Source organism: Carex rostrata, chromosome 3 (genome assembly GCF_964058835.1).
Source record: "Carex rostrata chromosome 3, lpCarRost1.2, whole genome shotgun sequence".
NCBI lineage: Eukaryota > Viridiplantae > Streptophyta > Magnoliopsida > Poales > Cyperaceae > Carex > Carex rostrata.
In genome coordinates this window covers 7,410,709-7,435,740 of record NC_135920.1, presented here as the reverse complement: position 1 = coordinate 7,435,740, position 25,032 = coordinate 7,410,709, and the positions used below count along the sequence as shown (strand labels likewise).

Genomic DNA, 25,032 nt, shown 5'->3' with positions numbered 1-25,032 from the left:
TGTCTTATTACTGACACACTGTGAACAGAGAACAGGATACTAGTTAACCCGCCACACGGTAAGAATCTAGTTGTTTAGCACAGAGAAACTAGGTACTGATTGGGAAATCAGATTTAAGGGGAACAAAATGGAGAATGTCTCGGGAGGTGCTTGGTGGGTTTTATGATGGTGGTTTACGCACGCTCTCTCCGCCTTTTCTGACCGTTTCCTTTCCCCTCTCTCTCTCTTCGAATAATTTCGTTCTTTCACTTCAAGAAAACCAAGGCGCGCAGAGGAATATTTTTCTAACCTCAGCACCGGACGCTAGCTCCGTTCGAAATTAGCTTCCTGTGCGCACGATGTGACAGGCAATCGTGTAGAGAGTCAGTATGGTTCGGTTAGCATGGGCAAAAATATTGACAGAGCTAATTTTCTTCCCGTAGAGCATGATTAATATAAAAATGAAAAATATATGACTATTGCTCTGCATGAAGAAAAATTAGCTCTGTCAGAACATTAACCCGTTAGCAACACCTATTATAAATTTGTACGGTCAAAAGAATCACGAAATCCTAGAAGATTTTTTCTGACAATCAGACAAGGTGGTCTTGGTCTCGCTTGACAAGTTATCAGGACCGTACCCGCCCAAACATACGGCCAGATTTTCATTTATTTGTATTAGTAAAGTGAAGGCAGGTCTTAAAAGTATGTAATATTAGCCTTAATACGCTTTTTAAACGTGATATTTGTTTTTATATACATACATGATACATACATAGAGTGGACTGAGTTAGGCTTGGGAATTAAAGAGAGTATGTTACTTCTCATTCATATTTTTATTTTTAAAGTTTAAATAGTCGATAAAAACGTTTCATCATAATTTTCATATTAAAATGTGTTTGGAGATCAAATTTTATAATTTTTTAAAACTTTTTACTATTTTTTTAGAATTTATGAAAATTACAACTTTTCATTAAATAAAAAATAATAAAAAATTCAGCAAATCAATGATTTTTAGAAATTCTGAAAATATGGTAAATTTTTTCCAAAAAATGTAAAATTTGGTCCCCAATCACATTTTAATATGAAAAATATGTTGGAAGTGTTGAATCGACTATTTGAATTTTAAAAATAAAGATATGAGCGGAAAGTAAAATACCATCTTTAATTTTCAAAACAAGTTAGTCCATCTCTCTCTATAGATAATTATATATTAATGAAAATAGATATAATGATAACTTCATTTGTATCATAACAGTAGAGTAGAATTAAGGTGTTTCTAAGTTCACCAAGTTTACTTGTGAACTCAACTCTAAAATATATTGAATTGGTTTCAAACGACAAATTCAAACTGTTGAAATTCTTTTACCTAATGAGTGATGCGTCTACATGTGAAAATTTTAAAGTTTCGAATTAAATTAGTATAAAGTCAAATGGTCAAAATTAGAAGGTTTATAAATTAATTTTAATGCATTCATTTTTGGACGCCTTTTGATCACTTGACTCTGTACAAAATTATTTTAAAATTTTCGCATGTAGATATATCGCTTGTAAGGTAAAAGAATTTCAACGGTTTGGATTCATCGTTTGAAATCAATCCGATAGATTTTAGAGTTGATTTCATAGAAGAATTTGGTGAACTTAGGAACACCCTAGTTCTACTCATAACAGTAATACTCAATAAAATGTAGATACCAAAATTTAGATAAATTGTGTATTCTGAATTTGATGTAATTTGAAGATAATTTGGCCATTGATCAAGTGCCCACAAAATTGAATTATTAATATTGCAAATCGGTCAATTTGTTATGCAATTTATTTAATTATGAAAATCCACAATAATATTTTTTTTTTTTTTAAGAATTATTTTGGTAGTTGTGACAGTTATCACGCAATTAAGTTCTACAGAGATCATGTTAAAACGATTCAGATCGACTATTTGAATTTTGAACAATTATTACGCAAGTTCATTTTTAATAATTAATTTGTTGATTGTGATAGAATGTTACTTGATTTAAAAAATCTCACACTATTCAAAAATAGTGATTTTCTATCTATTTTAAAAATAGTAAAAAAAAATCTAAAAATCTAAAATTTAGTCTTCAAGTATATTTTTATATGAAGATTATGTTGAACGATTCAAATCAACTATTTGAACTTTAAAAACAAAAAATATTAATTCATAGTACAGACCAATCATGGTACCATAGCTCCCTCTTTTCCTTTTTTTTTTTAATAATTATTTGTTGGTTGTGACAATTGTCACGCAATTAAGTCCTTTCTCAATATAAACATATCCTTCACTAATTTAATTCTGAATTGATTCCAATCTCTAGAAACTGTTCCAAGTTTTATGCATTGAAAAAAAAAATGAATTCAGCAACTGTAATACATGTCGCGTTCTAAAGATTTCCTTCTGCTAATTTATTTTTTAGCAAAGAAAGAAGTCTAACTCGTTTTCTCATTAAAACTGACCATACTTAAATTTCAAAGTTTGCATCTTTCATAAGCAAATAACATCTCCGACCAAAAATACTAGAATTGGTTTTTATCTTTTTATCAATGACGATTTCACTTGGATACTTGCAGAAGGAAAAACGGAAAATATTTACAAAATGTCTTTTTTCAATTGAAACATATTACAATCACTGCCAATGTTTTTTATATTTTTACAATTTATTTTTATTCTTGCAATAACAATTTTATATTCCAATCTCATAATTTACAAAATTCAGCTTCATATTATAAGATAATATGTATAAAGTATTATATTAAAAAGGAGAAAATGTAATGTCTCCCGGGCTATAGTCCCCCAAAAATCTCCGTGTATAAAAGCCTTCTTTTTTTAGCTTAGTTCTGACGTGTTTTTAACTGCCACAACTGCCATAATTTTCAACTGCTATAATTTCAAGTACACTATGTATGTTTACATAATTATATGTGTATGTTTATAGGATAATATGTGTATGTTTACAGGATATTATGTGTATGTTCACAAAAATAAAAGGTAATGTTTACAAAATTATATGTGTATGTTTATAGGATAACATGTGTATGTTTACAGAATAATATGTGTATGTTTACAGGATATTATGTGTATGTTCACAGAAGGTGGTCCCCAACAGCTGTCACGCGTTTTCAACAGCTGTCATGCGTTTTCAACAGCTGTCATGCGTTTTCAACAGCTGTCACACGTTTTCAACAACTTTCACGCGTTTTCAACAACTTTCACGCGTTTTTAACAGCTTTCACGCGTTTTTATGTTTACAGGATTTGTTGAATTAGTTTACAGGATTTAGTATTGATGTTTACAGGATTTAGTATTGATGTTTACAAAATTAGTTGAAAATCTCCGGGGATTTTTGAGGGACTGGAGTTGGAGGACTGTTAGCTGCTTTCATTAAAAAATTACAATACATAAAGGACAATGCTTAAAAAACATCAAACATAAAAGTACAAATTTGCAATTGCTTCAAGTTTCAAATTTGAGGGATCAAATTTAATAGCATGAAAATTATTAGTTTCATAATTCAACAAACAAAATACGATGTTATATATAATATTTTTAATTTTAAAACTTAAAGACAAAATATTTCGATAATGTATGAAAATAACAAATATTTTCGAAAATGCATATTAAATTACGTTGAGTTGTTAAAGTAATAATATTTTTTTAATGTAGAATGACTGAAAATATGAAAATGAGAAAGAAAAAATAATAATGTGTGAGTTCCCGTAATTTTCAGAATTATTGCAAAAATTACGGTATGTCACATCATGCTAAAATGTGAATATGTAATATATGATATTTAATTAGAAACTCTAATTTTCTCAATATTCATACCCTTTATTTATTAATTTAAAAATTTAAGAACTATTAAACCTGACTTTTCTAATGATGTAATATCTATTTCCCTAAAACTCAATTTAAAAATAATATTTTTTTCAAAAATAATTCAAAGTAACAAAATTGTGACACCTCAAATTTGAAACTCTAGGTAATTACAAAATGTTCAAACTTTAGAAGTCAAAATTTAATATATTGCGCTTGAAGTTTTGAATCTTTTGAATTATAAGATGTTGGAGGTCATAAATATTTTATGAATATTTTTTTTTTGTGAAAATATGAAAAAGAAAAATGGAAGTAGCCAGGATAAGAAAAAGAGGAAACGAGAGATGGGTAGAAATTAAGTTTATGGGGCACTCCCCTTAAGAGTATTTTTGTTGAATAATTTAGATGCAATGATAGTTTGTTTAAACTTTTGAGAAAGAATAACATTTTGTAAAATCTTCTAAAGAAAAAAAAAACTTAGTACAAACACGAAGCTTTATCTTTTGGACGTTGTATTAGTTTATAATACAAAGCTGAATTTTTTATTTGTAAGGTATTGAAAATCATAAATTTTATTACGAAAATAAAATAATGTAAAAATATGAAGAAGAAAAAAATTTAAAAGCCAGGGTAATGAAAAGTGGAAACAAGGAATTGATTAAAAAATAAGTTTATGAGACCAATCAGAGGCAGAGCCACTATTGTTGAGAATTGGACATTTGTTCTTCCTCCATAATATCTTATCCTAGATTTTAAATTTGTCTCATATTCTTATATTGTATTGAATTGTTGTTCTGCTCTGGAAATTTTTTGTACTACTCTGTGAAGTCCAAATTTCTCAATTCATGATGCAATTTGTAATTTTTGAATTTGTACTTTAGTATTTTGATGAATTTGAATTTGTTAATATTTTTGTCTACCGCTGATTTAAATTCTGACTACGCCACTAAAAACAATAAGAGTATTTTATTGAAAAGTTTAGATGTTAAAATATTTTTTAACTTTCGAAAAATAATAACATTGTAATAAAATTCCAAAAAAAGAAATCCCATACAAATATGAATGAATTTTTCTTAAACTGTTAATTATTTAAATGGACACAAATAGACACATTAGAGCTGAATACCTGAACACCGAAATGACAGAACAGGGAACATGCTCCTCATCCAACAGGAAGCGTTCCCAGCCACAACCGCGATCAATAACCATGCATGCGCAACTTATGCAGCGCAATTCAGAGCGCAAAGCATTATGACAGAAACGGACAGTGCAGATCAGCGTTGTTATCAATAGACGGCTCGGATCATCCACCATTTTCCGTAGGGAATTAGAAAAGAGGTGGACTATTCTTGTTTTTGCCATCCAACCATTACATGGATAGAATTAAACTAATAATTTGATCTCATTAGAATGTCTACTGTGATTGAATCAATAATCCAGATAGAATTAAACTAATAATTTGATCTCATTAAAATATCTACTGTGATTGAATTAATAATTCGATTTCAACAGTTTGGAAAAGTTGCATCGTACTTCATCGTAATAGATATCTTAATGGAACCGGATTGTTGATACGGTCCCTGATTGTACTACTTATCGATTAGATTTAATGATAAAATGAATAGACATGTAAAATTTTGTTTTGTATGTTTGCATTCCGGACGAGTGGCATTTAATGAATTTTGACAAGCGGTAATGTAGGACTCATCATTAATTGGTTCAATCGAATCGAAACAATGTTTAGATGTTCTTGGTGGTACTAGAATTAGCATGTTGCTTATGTTTTTTGCAATCTAAAAAAAATACTGGTACTAGAATTTGCATATTGCTTATGCTTTAGCAATCTAAAAAAAGTTAAAAGCGAGAAAAGAGAGGTAGCACAGTTAATTAGGAGAATTTTTTTAGGATTGTTGGTTACTCAAAGGTCGAGAGTTCGATTTTCTCTCACGGCTTTGCAGTTTCCGCGAAAGTTTTATAAAAAAAGAAATTTATAAGAGATTAGTCAATAATTGTCCTTTTGCAAAATAATCTAAGAATTTAGCAATTAAGATTCATCCGACCAGCTAGAATTAAAAAGAAAAAATTAGATTGAAAGACTGAAACATAAAATGTATAATGTGTGATAACTGTAATTTTAACTCAAGTTTCTACAATTACGAAATGAAATTTTATCCGGTAAACTACAAATATAGATTTAGCATTTTATGAGAGTGTTTAACTATACAAATTAAAAAAAATCAATTAAATTTTAATATACATGATTAAAAATTTAAAATCATGAAAGTTACTACACATCATCCTAACTTGAATGTAGATCCGCTTAACATCCGGTGCCTCCAGAGCTTAATGCATGTAGATTCAAGCGGATCACGGTCTATCATTTAATTTTAACAACAAAATATATATGTAAATATAAATAAGGACTTAAATATTTTTCCTACTCTTCAAAAAGTGAAAGGAGTTTAAGATTTGCAATATAATATATAATAAAGCGAGTAGAACTAGGGTGCTCTTAAGCTCACCAAAGTTTGGTGAGCTTAATTCTAAAACTTATCAAATTGATTTCAAACGACGAATCCGAATCGTTGAAACCCGCCTACCTTACGTGTGATGCATCTACATGTGAAATTTTTAAACATTCGAATTAATTTAGTATAAAGTCAAGCGGTCAAAATTAGAAGGTTAATAAATTAATTTTAGTGCATTCATTTTTGGGACGTTTTTGACCGCTTGACTTTATACTAAATTAATTCCAATGTTTAAAAATTTCACATGTAGATGCATCACAGGTAAGGTAGGTGGGTTTCAACGGTTCGGATTCGTCATTTGAAATCGATCTGATGAGTTTTAGAGTTAAGCTCACCAAAACTTTGGTAAGCTTAAGAGCACCCTAGTTCTACTCTAATAAAGCTATTAGAGGAGGGTTGAAATGCCTCTATTTTTTTTACCTCTACCGTACTTTCATTTTTTTTAACTTTAATAACTCAAAATTTAAAATTTAAAAGTCAAAATAAAACCGTTACATGTGATCTATGTTATTTTCTCTATGTGCTCATAAAAAAATATCACATTTTAATTTTGTTTTTATATGAATCAATAAGTTGAAAAATTAACGTCTAGAAATTATCCACATTAGTAGTTTTTTACAAGCTCTTGATGACAACTAAAATAAAATTAAAATGTCATTATTTCTTACACGTGCATAAATAAAATGATGTAGATCATATACAACGTTTTATTTTGACTTTTAAGTTTTAAAAAACAGAGGTATGATGGAGGTACAAAAAACGAAGGCATTTGAACCCTCCCCAAACTATTATCTATATTTTAAAGTTTTTAATTTTCAAATTTGAGAGGTCACGTTTTATAAATTGACTCTCTAAGGTTTTATACAAATTTCGTCATTGTTTTCATCAGTGCATGTTGATGCAAAACACGTTATATTTTTCTCAATACTGTTTCAAGAAGAAAAAATATATTTTTAACAACCAAAATTATACATTTATTTTTTTCCAAGTCAGTATTTTTTTTCTTAAAGAAGTGGGGGTGTCACTCGGCCCACCGATTTTATTGAAATGAAATCATTCAACTGATGGTAAACAAACTAAATTACATCACAAAGCAACTGCCAAAATAACATATCAGTCCCTAAACAACTCCAAAATGACAAAAAGACTAATGAAACATCAAGACCTTACTGCTTCTTTACCCCAGACGAGGAAGCCAATCTGCTCCTTTTCTTGAGAAAAGGAGGACCCTCCTATTCTCCAATCCGAACCATTCAACATCGATCAAACGGTTTCAATTTCTTTTTAACATGGCACGAATCTCAAAGCACAAATAAATCAGATGTAATTGAAGCCGTTTGATCGATTTTAAACGGTTCGGATTGGAGAATAAGAGAGTCCTCCTTTTCTCAAGAAAAGGAGCAGATTTCATTCCCCCAGAGGCCCAGACGAAGGGTTTGGCTTGTCAGATATGTGTTTCCCCCCGTACCAGTAGCCCTGTAAACATCTGATTCAATAAAGAAGTAATATCACCAGTAAGAATACAAGATAAATTAAGAAGTGAGTTCAGATTTGGCTTTGCATCAGAAAGTATCTAATGAAAGAATCTGAACACCTATATTTCCAGTAGATGTATGAGTTTGATAAAAAACATAATGCATTCATATTTAGCCATACTGTCAAGATGACAACACCCCAAACCATTTCCACCATTAACCTATCTTTTAGGAGCATCATGACATCTAATCACAGGTCCTTAATTGACGCACAATCAAAAGTAAAATTATTTAAATTAGCTATCCAATCTCAAATTACAGTTATCCAAGAACAGATAACAAAGAGATGAATAGTGGTCTCAAGCTGACTTCAAGAAATACAAGCTATATTGCCTTGCCATCCTTTTTTGATAAATAGAAACTTAGTATTTAATAAGTTGAAAAATCTATAGATTTTTAAAACCATCTCGATTTTCTTTTTTGCCTGAATTGTTCTTTTCAATCTCTATCTTTCTTTCTGTTTTCTCTCCCTTACTTAGGCTCAATCTCAACACGACTCCATAGGACACTGTTCAATTTACAATAAAGAAATTGGATACTGTAACAAAAAAAAAAGAAAATTGAGGATAATTTATCTGCTTTTTCCATATATTTTTTTTTTTTTTAGTGGAAGCTTTTTCCATATGTTATTGATACAGATAGTGTTGAGTTTTTTGTTAGGTAAAAAGGAGGTGTACAGTTCTTATACGGACTGAATGTGTGATCCAAATCTTTCAAAGCCCACATTTAAAGCAGCAGCAAAATTAAACAAAAAGATAAACATGATATATAAAAAGGCCTCCACCTGCAGAAGAAAAAGCAATGATAGCGTAAACAAAGCGCGACAAAGCCAATCCAAAGTAACGCCCCTATCAGACCCCTGTACAAAAGCAATATTTTTTTTTTTTTACAAACAAAAACAATAACACACAAAAAGTAAAGAAAAAGAAACGAAAACAAAAGGGAAAAAAAAAAACCCCCCACGCTCCTGTCTTGCCTCTCTCTTTCTCTCTCCTCTCCTTCATCGATCTCCCCAAAAGCATGCACTACTCACTCCCCACGCACTAAAGAGAGATTCCCCTTCCTCTCTCTTAAAACCCTCGTTACAACATCCCAGTCTCACCTTTCTATCCCCTTCCCCTCTTCATTTCCATCTCTGATCCTATGTGGTGGTGTGGTTCATCAGTTCTACATGGATACACTCTTTCGGCTAGTTAGTCTTCAATCGTCTAGCGATCAACTCTCGTACAACTCGAGTCGTACCTCCAGCAGCTCTCGCTCTTCTAAACAAAACAACAGCAACAACAGCACTAGCCATTACAACTACTCTCCTAACGCTAACGCCACCAATCAGTATTACTTCCAAGAAGAATGCAACACAAACCAGTACTATTACATGGATGAAGATTTCTCTTCCTCTTCTTCCTCTAGACACTTTCATTCTTCACAATCTCACCACCATCCTTCTTCTTCCACCACACCTGCTCTTACGCCTACGCAAACACCTCCAGCGCCTTCCTCTTCATCCACAGCTCATGCACTCTTCGACCCAGCTGATTTCTCATATCCGCCTGATCTCAACCTTGACTTTCCTTCGCCCAGTTCGTCTTCCTCTTCTACCTCCACTGGCAGGTGGGCCCATCAGTTGCTGATAGAATGTGCACGGGCAGTTGCCACGCGGGACAGCCAACGCGTGCAGCAATTGATGTGGATGCTAAACGAGCTCTCGTCTCCTTATGGCGACACTGATCAAAAACTAGCTTCGTATTTTTTGCAAGGGCTGTTCGCGCGCCTGACATCGTCGGGTCCACGTACACTACATACTCTTGTGTCGGCATCAGACCGTAACACTTCATTCGAGTCAACACGTCGAACTGCGCTCAAATTCCAAGAGTTGAGCCCTTGGTCACCTTTTGGCCATGTAGCGGCTAATGGCGCCATCTTGGATTCTTTCCTGGAAGCCGCTGCTGCGGCTTCTTCTAGCTCACAACAGATTAAATTTCACATATTGGATTTGAGCAATACATTCTGTACTCAATGGCCGACACTCCTTGAGGCGCTCGCAACTCGCTCATCAGATGACACACCGCACCTTTCCATCACAACAGTGGTGGCCTCTTCAGGTCCTACAGCTGCGTCACAAAGGGTTATGAAAGAGATTGGGCAACGGATGGAGAAATTTGCTCGGTTAATGGGGGTGCCATTTCGATTCAATGTCGTACACCATCCAGGTGACTTGTCAGAGCTAAACCTTGATGGACTTGACCTATCCGAAGGTGGTACTGTCACGGCAATTGCTGTGAATTGTATGAAAACCCTTCATGGCATTTCATCTGTTGGTCGAAGAAGGGATGCATTCCTAGCCAAAATTCGCCGGCTCGAGCCGAGGATTGTGACAATAGTTGAAGAGGAGGCAGATTTAGTGGAAGAAGGACCAGATGAAGAGGAGGGTTTTTTGAAGGTTTTTAGAGAAGGTCTAAAGTACTTTTCATCCTACATTGATTCATTAGAGGAGAGTTTTCCAAGGACAAGCAATGAGAGATTGGCACTCGAGGGTGAGGTCGGACGAGCAGTGGTCGACCTAGTGGCATGTCCGGCTGAGGGTTCAGGAGAGAGGAGAGAAGCAGCAGCTTCATGGGCAAGAAGGATGAGAACTACAGGGTTTATGCCGGTTCCATTGAGTGAAGATGTAGTAGATGACATGCGCTCATTACTTAGACGGTATCGGGAGGGGTGGTCGATGCGTGAGGTAGGAAATGAATCCGATCCAGCCGGGTTCTTTCTTGCTTGGAAGGAGGAGCCGGTTGTCTGGGCCAGCGCATGGAGGCCTTGATCAGAAGCTAAAGAGCTAATGCATTAATTCATGCAAGACTTGCATGCGGCTGAAAGAGGTTTGTTTTGCTTTGTTTTGTTTGATCTCCCGCACGCAAGAGTGCATCATGTGGGGGATCATGCATGGTATTCAAAGTGTTTGTAAGGAAGGATAGGAGATCAGAGTTAATTTCTCAGATTTTAGAACATGCATGATGCTATTTGTCATGAGTTCATGATAGGTGTTAGTTATCTACTTTTAAAATTTATGTTCTTTGGAAGATTTTTTTTTTATAAATTTACTTCAGAGAGAATTACTAGGGTTTTGACATATAAGCTGTGAGCCTCTGTGTACGTAATTTATGTAATTGAGAGAAAAAAAAAATCCCCGGCATATGCAATGGTTGGTTGGAACCTAAGGCACCAATAAAAAATAGTACCGATAGTTCCAGTACCATATATATATATAGTGGATTGGTTCAGATCTTAGATTTGACAAATGGTTTAGTTGAAATGAAGTCACATCTAGGTTAGCAAATATAACTTTTCTGTCAAAACATGTGGTCAACATTATTTTGCAACGTGATGAATTTAAATTATTTTGCACTATAATTCATGTGGCCTTTTGTGCAGCATGTTATTGTATATTGCGTTACAAATAAGTAAACTCTGTACTTATAAGAGTGGAGAGTGGAGACCATATTGCTTGCACCTGTCTTGGGGCTATTGTCCCTTTCAACAGTAAACCATCTGATCCATATCAAAATTTACACGGATGATTCAGATTCACAAAGCCATTTAAATTTATTAAATTTTAAATTGCTCACAAAAATCTTAATGCAGTAAGAGAGTTTAAATCCGGCTTTTATTCAAAGTCCTTTGGAGAAAACCCAATTCCTTCATTAATTAGGTTTTAATTAATATGGTGGATTTAAATCCCAGTAATTCTCTCAAAGTTTGCAGCTACATTAATTTATCAAAATTAGGATATTAAAAAGGGACAGTAGAGATCTTTTTCTAGGAGATACAAAGAGTGGTTACGTACACCAGTCTAAAGTTAGTGCTTGAAGAAAATGACACACTAAGATATATAAGAGAAGGCACGAGAGAAAGAAAAGAGGATTAGTTGACAAGGTGATATCAGGAAAGATATAAAGGCCTGGATATATATTTGAATTTATTAAAGGAACAGAAAAGATAATATATATAATTAAGGATGATTCATGAATTGATCAAATCCTTATATACGGAAGTTGATTTAACAGAACGTACTTGAATTAAATTATATATACTTGAAAAAGATAGAAAGGGAATTACATGCATGTAGTTCAAATTCATAGCATTTGAGATTTCCAAATTTGATTGTGATTTTTTTTTCAACCTAAAATGATTAAAAGCGTTTAACGAAGGGGTCGCTATCGGATGAGGATAGCGAATCTTAGGAGCAGTGGTGCTGGAATCTAACAAAGGAAAGTGGCATTGAAACTGGATTGCTGAGTGGGCTGCACTGCCCCCACTATTTCTCTCTTTTTTTTTTTCTCTTCATTTCCTTTCTTAACACTTGAGAGAGAGAGAGAGAGAGAGAGAGAGAGAGAGTGAGACATCTAACATCTCCATCAAACAAATACTTTCACTAGTATTAATTTTGCCGTATATACTTATATGTCCTGTCCGGAAAGAAACAAAACAATGGATATCATTGGCGCACATGCAAGCTGTAAAGCGCATGATGATATAATTAAGGTGGAACCATTTCGGGCGGGAGCCCGTTAAGAAAATGAAAATCCATTAAATTTGCAATGTAAAAAGAATTTTTTTTTTTAAAAAACGGGGATTGATGGAGTGAAAGTGAGAATATATAAGGTCAGATCATGTTAGTATGGGACCATTAATTGACAGAGCTCCTTTTGAGGGAGTTGGCTTCTATTCCCACCACTAAAGCACATCACCATCATGCATGGTGATGGTGCCTCCATTGATTTGCGCAGGTTGTGGGCCTCTCTACCAGACCAAAAAGAGAGCGCAAGAGGAGCGCTAGTGGGATCTCCTTTTCATGTCGGTATGGTATATGGTATGGTATGGGACTATGGGACGATAGCTAGCTCATTATTATTTTATTTGATTATTTCTTGTTCTCCTTCTTTTCTTTTCTTTTCTTTTCTTTTCTTTTCTTTTCTTTTCTTTTCTTTTCTTTTCTTTTCTTTAAGAGCAGCAGAGTGTCTTTAGATAGATTCAGAGGTGTTTCCCATAACGAATAAGTACTAGTACCTAGCGCGTGAGATAGACGAATCATGCATTGCATGCTCTTTACTGGGCCCCACTTGCAGATGAAGAGAAGAAAGATTTTCCAGTGTAGACTTGAGATCTTATTAGGTACCGTGAGTAAATCAACATTGTCACTCTTGAACGACAATACCTTGTTTAATTCAAATGCTTTATTGTACTTAAATTTGAGATTATTATTATTATTTCTGGTCAAACAAAGTATGATATTATTACTAGGATTTACATTACTAGCATGGATAACTTAATTGAATCAAAAAATAAATCCATATGCAGAGAATAAAATACTCCAAGCCTAGCCAAAGTCTTTTTGGTACCTATCTAGAATATAGTAGAACCCACTTTAAGATTCGTATAAACTTAATAAATTAAACGATCTGAATCTAAGTTCAGAGTCAGGTGTGTATGGATGGATTCAGCGTTTGACCTTCAGGCTTGGTTCCCTTGATAATTTTGGGCCAAATTTAGGCCTAATAGTCTAATACCGACAAAGTTCCTTGCTAATTAAGCATGCACTATTTACCATAACCAAGCCCAACATAATCCCCTTTTCTAACTGTACATTGATATTTTATTTTCCTGTTTTTCTATTTTTGAATAGTTATCTATTGGTACTAAAGTGGATATCATTGTTTAAAGAAGATAATAAAAGACACTTTCAAACAATGTCTTGAAAGCAGTAAAGTTTGCTGAAAAAGAATAAAATATATCATCTGCCATGGCTTCTAAAAGCTAATTTTGCCTAAGTTTGTCAGAAAATGCGACCTTCTTTAGCCAGTGTCGTTATTATATCTTGGTAAAAGGCTTCTATCATAGCAGGCACGAGGTACTAACCCTCTGTAAAGGCTGTCAAGCAAGAAAGAAGTCTTAATAAGTACATTCACTTTTGCAACCATCTCTCTGAAAAATAGAGATTACCTTTGCATATATATATGTTACACTACAGTTTTGAGTATTTTGAATTCATTATTTAATAAGAAGAACAGTTTCAAATATTCCGTACAAAGGACATGAACTAGGACGAACTAAAATGTTTCTCAAGTTAATTAATTTTTATCTCGTCACAAAAGGTTAAATTGCATGCCAAGACAAGCAAATGATGATGTCGTTGTACTGGAGTTTCCTTGAACCAAAAGGAAAGCTTCCATTATTCCCTGACCTTAAAAGAAGATATAACAGAAGGAAACACAGCTAAGAGAATCCATGGTAACATCAGCCAATTCCCACGCCAGACCGAAAAAAAAGAAAGAAGAAGAAATGCTCCTCTTTGGGGGTTTCTCGTGATGCTTCCAGCAAGAGAAAAAACTAGAACCCATAAAATTTCCAAATTCAAATTGCAAAGCACAATTTTGTTTTCTAGTATGTTTTCTTGAATTATGAACATTGGTGACAAAATGATTGTCTTTTTCATTGAATTGTATCGAAGGAAGTTGCATTCTTTCCAATTGTTTTGATAAAAAATACTTTCAAGAAAACTTTACAAATTAAGACAGGATCATAGACATGGCAAAGATTGATCTATGTTGGCATGCAGCTCTGAAGAATCAAAAGAGTAATTTACACGACCTTATTTAAGGTAGTATTACTATTAGTAATAGAGCAGCCATCCTAAAGCAGCTTCAAAAATAAAACGCCGCACTAAGACAATGGCAACGACTTCACATGCCCACACAACTACACAAGTTTATTTTAATTTTTTAATCAGACTGAAATTTTTTTTAAAAAAAAAAGAAGTCTCGCATCATTGCCTATCGGCATCCCTCCGAGTCAACCTTCCCTCGACCTGCCGGCATCTGACCCTTCTTATCCTTCACAGAAGATGCAGGCCCCACCTTATCCATCTCGTTAGTCTCTGACGAGTGAGTTCCAGTGCTCATTCCTTCTTCAATTGATAGTGTCCTTTTTGAACCCTCCAGCGCTACACCAAGTACTATATTATCTTCAAAAGACGACCTCTTAACCGGTTCTGTATGGTTAGTTTGCACCTTCTCTGCCTCGCCTTTATTGCCTTCCACCTGTGAATTCTCACTTGCATTAACTGTGGGACCCGAAGTTGCAGCAACTTTCTTCGGTTGCTGTTTGTTGTTATCGGAGTTATTTGCAGTCGATACATCAGATTGGGCTGTTGGTTTTTGATCCGATGCTTGACGGGTCTGAGCTTTGTGTTTTTCTTCAGAGTGGACTCTAGTTTGGGGTTCAATCAGCAGGAATGGACGGCTGGATGGGTTACCGGCACGATTGTATATGGTCTCACCATATGGTATATTTTCAATGTCAGCATCGCCGTATATCTTCTGAACAGTTCGGATAGGAGTGGCAAGTCTTGCCCGGTGGTGGCTGATTACTCTCAAAAGATCCAGTAAGATTGCTTCCTGTCACATTCAATTTTTACATTTGCTTAATATTCAGGAAAAAAAAAATTTGGTCCACAATTTAACTTATAGCAATAGTGAGATAATGAATTATGCTGTACCTTAACACACAGATACTCTTCAAAATGTGAGGTCTTCACAAAGCAAGATATGAGAATCTACAAGAGGCAAAAAATATGTATAAGCATTCAATCAACATAAAACATATAATATTTACAAATAAGTACATTACGAAAAATAGGAAAGGAACACAATGTGTTGATGAGAATACTCACCAAGAGAGCTTGATTATCTGGATTTATGTTTTCCAGAAATACCCTTCTATGTAATCTCTGTTGCTCTATTTGAGGATGTTTTGCCAGGACTTTCCTCATGTCTGCTACTATATTGTTCTGAAACAACACATAAACAACCTTAATTCAAATGGAAAATTTTACAGCCTAAAACTTATTTAAAGTTTACAACTTAAAATTATTACTTACATTAATTTTGCTGACATCAAGGTGGCTAATGGCAAGATGGGTTTTGATACGCCAATGACTCTTCTGGGTCAGATTTCTTACAACACTAACCGTGAATTTGTGGTTTGGTATGTGTATTGCTTCCCGATCGTCTCCCCGAATTATGGTTGGGGACCACAAACCAACATGCTGTACTCGAAAGTAAACAAAGATAAGTAAAACTATCATGCAAGAAAAAACATACATAAACTCATAAAGGAATATTAATGCATGCAGTATTAGACCAAGAACAAATCTCAACAGTTTCAGAAACTTCATACCCCTCGATCTTTTCTGTATCCATTCATTTTGAATAAATGGGCGTGTCGCATGGATCATAACACTAGAGAGGAAGTTTGTAAAGATCTGCCAGATCAGAACCAAAGTTAAATATTTTTACAGTCCATCAGATACATTGTACAAAAAAATTAAAAACTAAAAAGATAAATCATGGGAATACCTCACGGCCAGCAAGGGTAAGAAGAACAGTACCAAGACCTCCAGCAGTGACCCATCTCTGGGTAGAGAAGCCCAACAAATCCATAAATAAAGCAAAGGCAGCAATCCAAACAGACCAATACACAGCCTTTCCAGCAAAATCAAGCCCCATCTGTCCAGAAGAAAATTGTACATATAAATCTAATATAGAAAAAGGGGGAATTTCATATATATCCCTCAAAAGTTTCAATATTACGTATTTATCCCTTGAAAATCAATAATTAGATATTTATCCTTGAAAATTGTACAAACTCGCATATTTGTCCAATCTAACTCTATAACATATCAAATATCTCAAAAAATAATTAAATAATATTTTTTTAACTTTAAAATTTATTTTACAATATTAATTAGGCAAAGGCTTTTATGGACATAAGGACCTATTTGTAAAATGAACATATTTTTATTTTCAAAGTTCAAACAGTCGATCTGAACCATTCATCTTGTTCTCCATATTAATATGTGCTTGGAGACCAAAGTTTACATTTTTCTGAATTTTTTTACTATTTATTAAGATGAGTACAAAATTCAATGGTCTGAATTTGATATTTTTTGTACCCATATTAATAAATAGTAAAAAAATTCAGAAAAATGTAAAATTTGGTCTCCAAGCACATATTAATATGGAGAACAAGTTGAACGGTTCGAATCGATTGTTTGAACTTTGAAAATAAAAATATGTTCATTTTACAAATAGGTCCTTATGTCCATAGAAGCATCACTCTATTAATTAATCATATGTTGACCATTATGCCCTTCGGTCTCTTTAGTTCGCCTGAGTTCTCTTCTCTGTAAGACACCAAACCTCCCCCGTCTCTCTCTCCAAACGTGCCAAATCACATTTGTCCTTGTTTTTGAATAGGGATGTGGGAGGTTTGGCGAGAGAGGCGAGAGGTTTGCCGCCTTAGAGAGAAGAGAAATTAGACAGACTTAAGAGACAAAAACAAAGAGGATAATAGTCATCATATTATTAATTAATACTACAAAATTTTTTTTTTTAAGTTTTAAAAAATATTATTTAATTATTTTTGGAGATATTTGAAATGTTATAGAGTTAGATTGGACAAATATGTGAGTTTGTATGATTTTCAAGGATAAATATGTAATTATTGATTTTGGAGGAATAAATATGTAATATTGAAACTTTTGAGGGATATACATGAAATTGCCCCCAAAAAAAATACAATTCACAATTAAAACATCCTATAAAAAAACCCATGGAAGAGAAAGAGCATTGAAAACTGAATAAAACCTTGTAATTTAATATGGAGCATCAAAGGTGATGAAAGTTGAAATTTGTTTGTCCTTTTATTGATTCAGGCTAACTTCATTATTCTCAAGTATAGGGGTTTTAAAAAGAAATGAAAGCAGCCTCTGACAGGCATTACAACTGTTGCAGGACTGCTACAACAAGTCTTTAAAGCAAAAACTTGCACACAATAAATAAGTACCGCACATAATGATTTTATCAAATACATAATTGTTAAGAAACAGATCTTATAGTTCTAGGTTACAAGCGGGTTGATTCCATGAGAAGGTCCTGCATTTGCTGAATTAAACTGCAAAAATTAAGAAATGTATTCAATATGAATCAGATTTCAGTGAGTTACAGATTATTAGGATTAAAAACATAAATACAAGTAGGAAATCATGGAAGAGCAAAACTTAATCGACTAAAATAATGAACTAGAGGCTGCTAAAATGATATCCTAGCTGAATATGAGTAATATTTTAAGTAACAACTAATATAACAGAAAACTATACCTTGATAAACAATACGCAAAAGCCATAACAGTAGATAATGATCTCACAAAATTGAGGACCCGTAACTTGACAGCTTGGCTCGATGTAGTTGGAAGAACGATTGGGTCAAGAGCTCTAAGAAATGAAAAGGTATGAAGGATATAAGATATTCACAAATCACAACTTTACGGTATTTTTTGCAAAAAGAAAAAAAATATATAGTATATGCTTTCTATCAACTTACCGGTAGACCAGTGTTGCCCTGGTCCAAAGAAGCAAAGGTTAGAGGTAGGAAGTAGAAAAATGATAAGTTTTACTCTTCGTTGTTCAATTGGATACTGTTATTGAGCATTTGCATTCGTCATTATGAAATGAACTGTTTATTTCTCGTGCGGTGATTTCATTCTGAATATGGATTTCCTTCGAATCCAATAATCTGAGTAGCAATCAGCACTGAGAAATAATTTATTATTTCTCACTCGTTTCCCCTTGTGGGTTACAGGTTTATTATACAAAGATAAAGAGCACTTCCGGGTAATTGACAGCATGGCCACCTAAAGGTATGAGATTTGAGTTTATTATATCTGACAGGGCGCAAAGAGTATATCTCTAGCATCATCCACTATAAAATGTCAGATAATTATTGTAAATTATTTGGGATGTGGCAAATTTATAATGGATGTTATTGGCAATGCATAAAAAGATTCATGCCTTATGTTACGTATATTGTTATGGTAAATAGGCGCGGTAGTAATCGTCCCACCTCCAGATCGGGGGTGTGACACAAACCAACCGGAATAAAAATGAGTATTTACAAAGGCGAAAGAACTCTTGAATCGAAAGAGACTGACCATCGGAATTACGCCGATTGGTGCGATTGATTGATGATCGGAAGAGAAATTTGGGGAAATCGGCGAAATTGAAGCGGATGGCGGGTCTGATTGTTTGAGATTTGAGAGAAATGTCGCGGCGTACTGCGACGGAGGAGTCTACAGGATCAATAAATACGTGTTATATTATGATGTTAATTCATTTTATCCTTTTTCCATGACTGGTGTAACGCCTATTGGTCAACTTAAATAGTATTATTATTTCAAAGGTCAAATTTTTTTCTTCTATCTCCATTAATTTATTTAACCTTTATTTAATTATTTTAAAAATAAAATGGACAAATATACCCTCCCTTCTTTCACTCTCGCCTTCTCCTTCACTATATACAAACTTCTTTTTTTTTGTTTTTGTAGCTCAAACAAAGCGGGCCATGCCAGACCCTAGTGTTTTTAATATCCTCCTATATCATTTGTCGCAGGTATAAAATTGGGTGGGTCAAATATATCTCTATTTTAATAAAGCAGTGTTTCAATTTAAGCAGAGTTTAGACTTTAGAGTATGCTAAACTTGTGGTGCAGGAACAATTGATTGGATCATTATTAGATGCTGCTTCTTTTCTTTCTTTTTTTTGAGAAAAACCCTTAGGTGTATTAGATGCTTCTCTGCTTGTTGTTGGTCTCCCAACTCTTGGCTTGCCTTATTTAACATCTTCTTCCATCCCTTAATTTCCGGTGAGACCAGCCGAGCCAAGGAATTAAAATCTTTTCTATCTCATATTGATAGGCGGCTCCTGATTTTGAGCCTTACAAAAAAGGTCCAATACAAAATCGTTTTGAGTTTGTTCATCGTTACCGTGATCTACTAGTTTCGGGGTCCTTTCAGGATTTGCAATCCGATACATTTCCATTACCTTCCTTCGACCTCTTTCTAATAAAGGCCTTCTGATCTATTAGACAATTGTCATACACCAAATCTGAGCCTTCGAATCAAAGCAACCACTGAGATTAAATTTTTTATTTCTCTAAAAAACACAGAGAGTCTGACAGGGCCCACTTTGTTTGAGCAACAAAAACAAAAGAAAATTATATCCAGTGAAGGAGAAAGAGAGATAAAAGGGAATATTTGTCAATTTCATTTCTTAAATAACTAAATAAAGTGCTAAATAAATCAACGGAGATCGAAGAAATAATTTTATTTTTTCATGAGAATATCAGATATTATGATATTTTCATGAATAAATTGACTATTTTAAAAGTTTGTATGGATATACCAGAAATTTTCTCCAAAATTGTAACACAACTTTTGAGTTAATGAAATTTTAAAAATATAGGCACGGTGAAACATGAGAAGAAATGTAGGTATCTGAACTATCCTTAATTACTTGTGTAAATAATGTCACACCCCAAACCAGAGATTCTGGATTAAGGTGTGATCAACCTTGCCTCGTGCTTAATTAATCATTAAGCACGCAAGGCTAAAATAAACAAAGTAATAATCAAGCAGCAGCGGAAGCAAAATAAAATAATATAAATATCAAGCATCAGTCACATAGCAAATAAATAAACATACACATACATAACATATAATTCGAACCATCTCGGATCCAAATAACATCTATAAAAGGAGATACATGATCTATCGAGCCCGTATATATAACACAGGAAATACGGGACTCGTAAATCTAATCAAAAGCCTAACCCTAACTAGGTCAAGTGGTCTGGCCCTCGGGGACAGCTCCTGACATCTCCTGCTGCGGACCGCCAGAACCTGTACCTAAAACCCACGAAACAACTTGTGAGTGAGCGACAAATCACCCAGTATGTGACCCAGAATTATCCCCTCAGGGATCCTCTACGGTCAAAGCACTTTCATATATATAAATTTCGTACAGTTATGAATACAATTAAATATGCACAAGTGTAAACCTATGTCAATATCTAATAGTCATAAACCACTTTTAATTAATGCCATGATGCGATTATTCTAATATGCCAACATGCGGAATAAATCCAAAATAAAATCAAAGTGTAATATCGGATATAAATCAAATCGGAGACCAGTACCAAAGCACTGTGTGAACAAATATAATAATAATAATAATATGAAATTAAGTAAATCACCCTGTGCCGTGCCAATAGTATCAAAAGAATCGAATAATATAATCCAAGGACTGTGATCAGAGTGCAATGATACACGTTGCCTAGTGACATCGAGCATTGCCCCACAAGAACAGCACACTAGCCGATGGTTATACCTTTACCAAAGAGAATATGAATAATATAATCCAAGGACTGTGATCAGAGTGCAATGATACCCGTTGCCTAGTGACATCGAGCATTGCTCCACAAGAACAGCACACTAGCCAATGGTTATATCAAAATCCGGTGTGTCATCTCTCCTAACGATTCATCACCCAAACATATCCAATAGGAGAAATCATACAATGCAAGTCGTAAAAAGTTAATCTCTTCCCTCATGAGCAGGAGAGAACTCTACCGTCCGGCCAGACCAATAGGATCAGGGGCTCGTCGACCCCGTGCATCAAGGCTCGTCGACCTTATGCACTTGCACATCATTCCTCAAGGCCTGCATTGGACTTGGGAACTTCCGTTCTAGGCAAAGTAGCTCCTAATGTAGGGAAGGAATAAATCCCGAATCGTCCGTGCCTCGGGGCTCGCATCCGGCCCGCACGTAATGGTAAAATGAATCGAAAAATATATATATAATCAAAGTTTATACATATAATATAAATCCTAAAGCCATCCAAGGATCAAGTGACCCTCAGCTCAGTGGCTGTCGGGCCGTCCCATGCCAAGTGACACCAAGACGGAACGAAGTCACTCGGCTCTGCTCAGCTCTCACCAATGCATGTGTATGCACGTAATATAATAATAATATATTGTCTTCCACGAGAGGGAGACAACTAATAACCTAATATTCTAATAATATACTTATAATATTATTTAATTATTCTACTCCTAAAATATAGTAAATTCAGGTTTTTCAGGGTTTGTGCAATTCTACCTACAGTGCAGAAAGGATAAACATGCTCTACAGTTTTAATGCAACTACTTAAAAATAAAGTACAGATGTCAGGTCAGATGGATCGACTGGTAAGAGTACGCCCACGAAAAAGATAATTCAGATATCCCACACCTGAGGGGGCTGGAGTCTCTGTCGCTAAAAATCAGCGTGCTCCGCGTATGCTCTGAACTGCGGGTCAGTCGGATCGGCCCACGGGTCGGACTCATACGGAGTTGACTGATCTGTGATCACGTAATTTAAACTAATTAAAATCTACGCTAATTTTATTCTAACTCTCGTCCCAGTTAATGAGCAAGTTAAATCCTCAATTATTTCGATTTTATAAAATTACCGATTCAATCAGTCTATTAATTATTTACTTTCATGTCATCGAGCTTAGCATTAATCTTAATTTCTTTATAAGTTCGTCAGATATTGATCATTCACTTTGATCTAAATTAATCTAATTTAATCCTAAGTTAATTTATATTTTTAATAATTTAATTTGAAGATATATTGCTTGTAGAAATTCAAATGTCGAATTATTCGCAAATAAAAATAATTGTTCGAGAGCTACGGTAAATTAACGAGTTTTACTTAACTAATATAATCTAATTGCCTATCTACTTTGATTTATTTTAAATGGGCTACAATTAATTTTAGTTGATCGAAATTCGGTTTCGAAAGTTAATTTAAAATCAAAAATCTCTAATGCTAGTATTTTAATTAAAATATATTGATTGTATGATTATTGCAATTTTTATAATCCGTTTTAATATAGTTTAGTTATTTTATATTCTAGATGTATAATTCTTTTATAACATTTTAAGAACGGAACCTTTAATTATTTTACGCGTTTTCTAATTAATTTATTCCTAAGTCGCGCAATTCGTTATTTTTATAACTTAATTAATTTCTACGTTTAATTAGTCGTTTCGAATCTAAGTCAAAAATATATATTTTTCGTTGCTAATTAATTGTCCTTTATTAATTTAACAACGAGTTTTCGTATAAGTCCGAAAATATTTAAATGTTTTAAACTTTAAAATTTGTTAAGTATATTTTTATTTTATTATGTGTTGGGTGTTTTAATTTGGTTTTATTCGATTGTTTAGTTTAAAATCTAAATTTTAAAGCCACATTTTAATCCGACAAATTACGTATTTCGAAAAAATCCAAATTCCATAATTTTAATTCAATTCTTTTGTGTTTTCGGGTTGGGCCTAATTATTCACATGTACATATAATCAATTTAAAATCAATTCAATCCAAGGCCTATTTACAATTATTTCAATTCACGTATGGCCGGCCATATATTCAAAATCTCACAATTTTACATCTAGGCCCTTGCACTTAATTTCATTTACACAATTAAGGGTGATTTGCAAATCAACCCCTAAACTTTTAAAATTTCACAAAATGGTCCATGTCAGTCCAAAGGCTGGTATACACAAAATCAGCACCATACCAGTAGTATACTGGGACTTCGCAATTCACACAACAGCAACACAGCCAAGCACAAGCAAGATCAGCAAAACAGAAAACAAGGCACAGGTCAAGGCAAACAGAACCAGCACAGAGCAAGCAAGGCACAGCCAAGGCAACAAGCCAGAGGAAAACAGAACCAGAACAGAGCAAAGAACACAGCCAAGGTACAGGTCAGAGAGCACGGCAACACAGCCACGTGCATTGGCTTACCGGGAAAATCAACAACCCGAGTAAGCCGTAAAAATTCAATATTTCGCAACACCATCAAAGAAAAAGGTAAGGTGCCAAACTTACCCGATTAGAGCAAGCACAGAGGGGGAATAGTGAATACGGCCGGTTCCAAGGATATTGTCCCGTCTCACGGCCGTCGGAATAGATCAACACCACTAATTTTATGCGTCTTCGAGCACCAATTTAGCACCGAGAGACACTAGAACTGATCACGAGCAAGCAAGGGAAATTTCCCACTGTCTAGGGTTTGCAATTCACAATTCTCACACAATCAGAAAATCAAAGAGATAGAGAGGGGGAATTTGATCTCAACACATGAGCGGTGTAACCAGAAACAACCAGAGCCAAAACGAGAGAGAGAAATACCAGGGACTTATACCAGCGCAAGGCAGTAAAAAGGGGGTACGGCCAAGCCTTCGTCAGAAGGTAGGCACGTACGGGAGGCATGAAAGTCATCCCCAGGACAGGGTTTTCTGACCACCGAGATGACAGGGCGAAAATTGCAGCCCTAAACGAAGAGAGAGGGAAATTTTTTATTCATAGAAATTAAGAAAAAGATAGAGAGAGAAACAGAAAGAGTACAGTATTTGTTATATTGATAGAAAGATCGGTACAGATTCTACCGATCTAAAAAATCAGAACACTTAGGATAGGCATAATTTCTACCCATCCTAACTCTTCTCGGATCTTCTGTGAAGACGGTGCCTGAGAAGATCAAGAATTGATCTGTTGCTATTCCTGTTTTGAAGACGGCGTCACAGAAAATCCAAGAAGAGTTAGGATGGGTAGGAATTCTGCCTATCCTAAGTGTTCTGATTTTTTAGATCGGTAGAATCTGTACCGATCTTTCTATCAATATAACAAATACTGTACTCTTTCTGTTTCTCTCTCTACCTTTTTTTCAATTTCTATGAATAAAAAATTTCCAAGAGAGAGAGGCGGGAGAGTAGTGCCCCCGAGGCTTCCATTTGAAGGAAAAGAAACGGAGAGGGAGAGTACCGAGTGGGGTCGAGTTGTCAGCGGAGTAAGAAGGGGGGGGTGGGGCTAGGTCTTCAGCGGAACAAGAGAGGAGGCTCTCTGCCTCTGTCTCGCGCGAACAGGAGAGGAAAGGGACGAATAGGGTGAAAACATGGCGGACCCGAATTCTTCATCAAATTGGGTTAAGTTCATATTTTATTTAATACAAGTTGCTTCAAGATTGGTGCAAGCTAAAGGATCTAATGGTTAAAAGGATTGAACGGTTTATGACATTTGGGCGGACCCGGCAAAAATTATCAAATTTGGTTAAGCATGAATTTGTTTCAAATTGAATTGAGCAAAAGGAACGAAGGATGGCTTTGGGATTTGTGCTAGATAAACATGAACGGTTTTAGACTCCTAGCGGATAGTATGATTGAT

At 34.5% G+C, this 25,032-nt stretch overlaps 1 protein-coding gene, 1 long non-coding RNA gene and 1 pseudogene across 3 annotated transcripts; 1 reads left to right on the top strand and 2 right to left on the bottom strand.

Annotated features, from left to right (window-relative positions):
* Positions 1–8,503: 8,503 nt before the first annotated feature.
* SHR (GRAS family transcription factor) lies at positions 8,504–10,995 on the top strand. Its single transcript, XM_078299101.1, has one exon. The coding sequence runs from the start codon at positions 9,046–9,048 to the stop codon at positions 10,684–10,686; it is 1,641 nt and encodes a 546-aa protein (XP_078155227.1). The 5' UTR covers positions 8,504–9,045; the 3' UTR covers positions 10,687–10,995.
* Positions 10,996–14,447: 3,452 nt separating this feature from the next.
* On the bottom strand, positions 14,448–19,798 carry LOC144551823 (mechanosensitive ion channel protein 2, chloroplastic-like; annotated as a pseudogene). The gene is made up of 11 exons (XR_013510885.1): positions 19,715–19,798; positions 18,912–19,049; positions 18,305–18,378; positions 18,082–18,195; positions 17,810–17,876; positions 16,280–16,429; positions 16,072–16,185; positions 15,802–15,974; positions 15,595–15,711; positions 15,421–15,477; positions 14,448–15,319 (listed from the first exon to the last, which is right to left on the bottom strand). The product of XR_013510885.1 is annotated as a mechanosensitive ion channel protein 2, chloroplastic-like (transcript).
* A 601-nt stretch (positions 19,799–20,399) lies between these two features.
* Positions 20,400–22,167, bottom strand: LOC144552032 (uncharacterized). The gene is made up of 2 exons (XR_013510928.1): positions 22,048–22,167; positions 20,400–20,664 (listed from the first exon to the last, which is right to left on the bottom strand). It is a non-coding gene; the product is annotated as an uncharacterized LOC144552032 (long non-coding RNA).
* Positions 22,168–25,032: the final 2,865 nt, after the last annotated feature.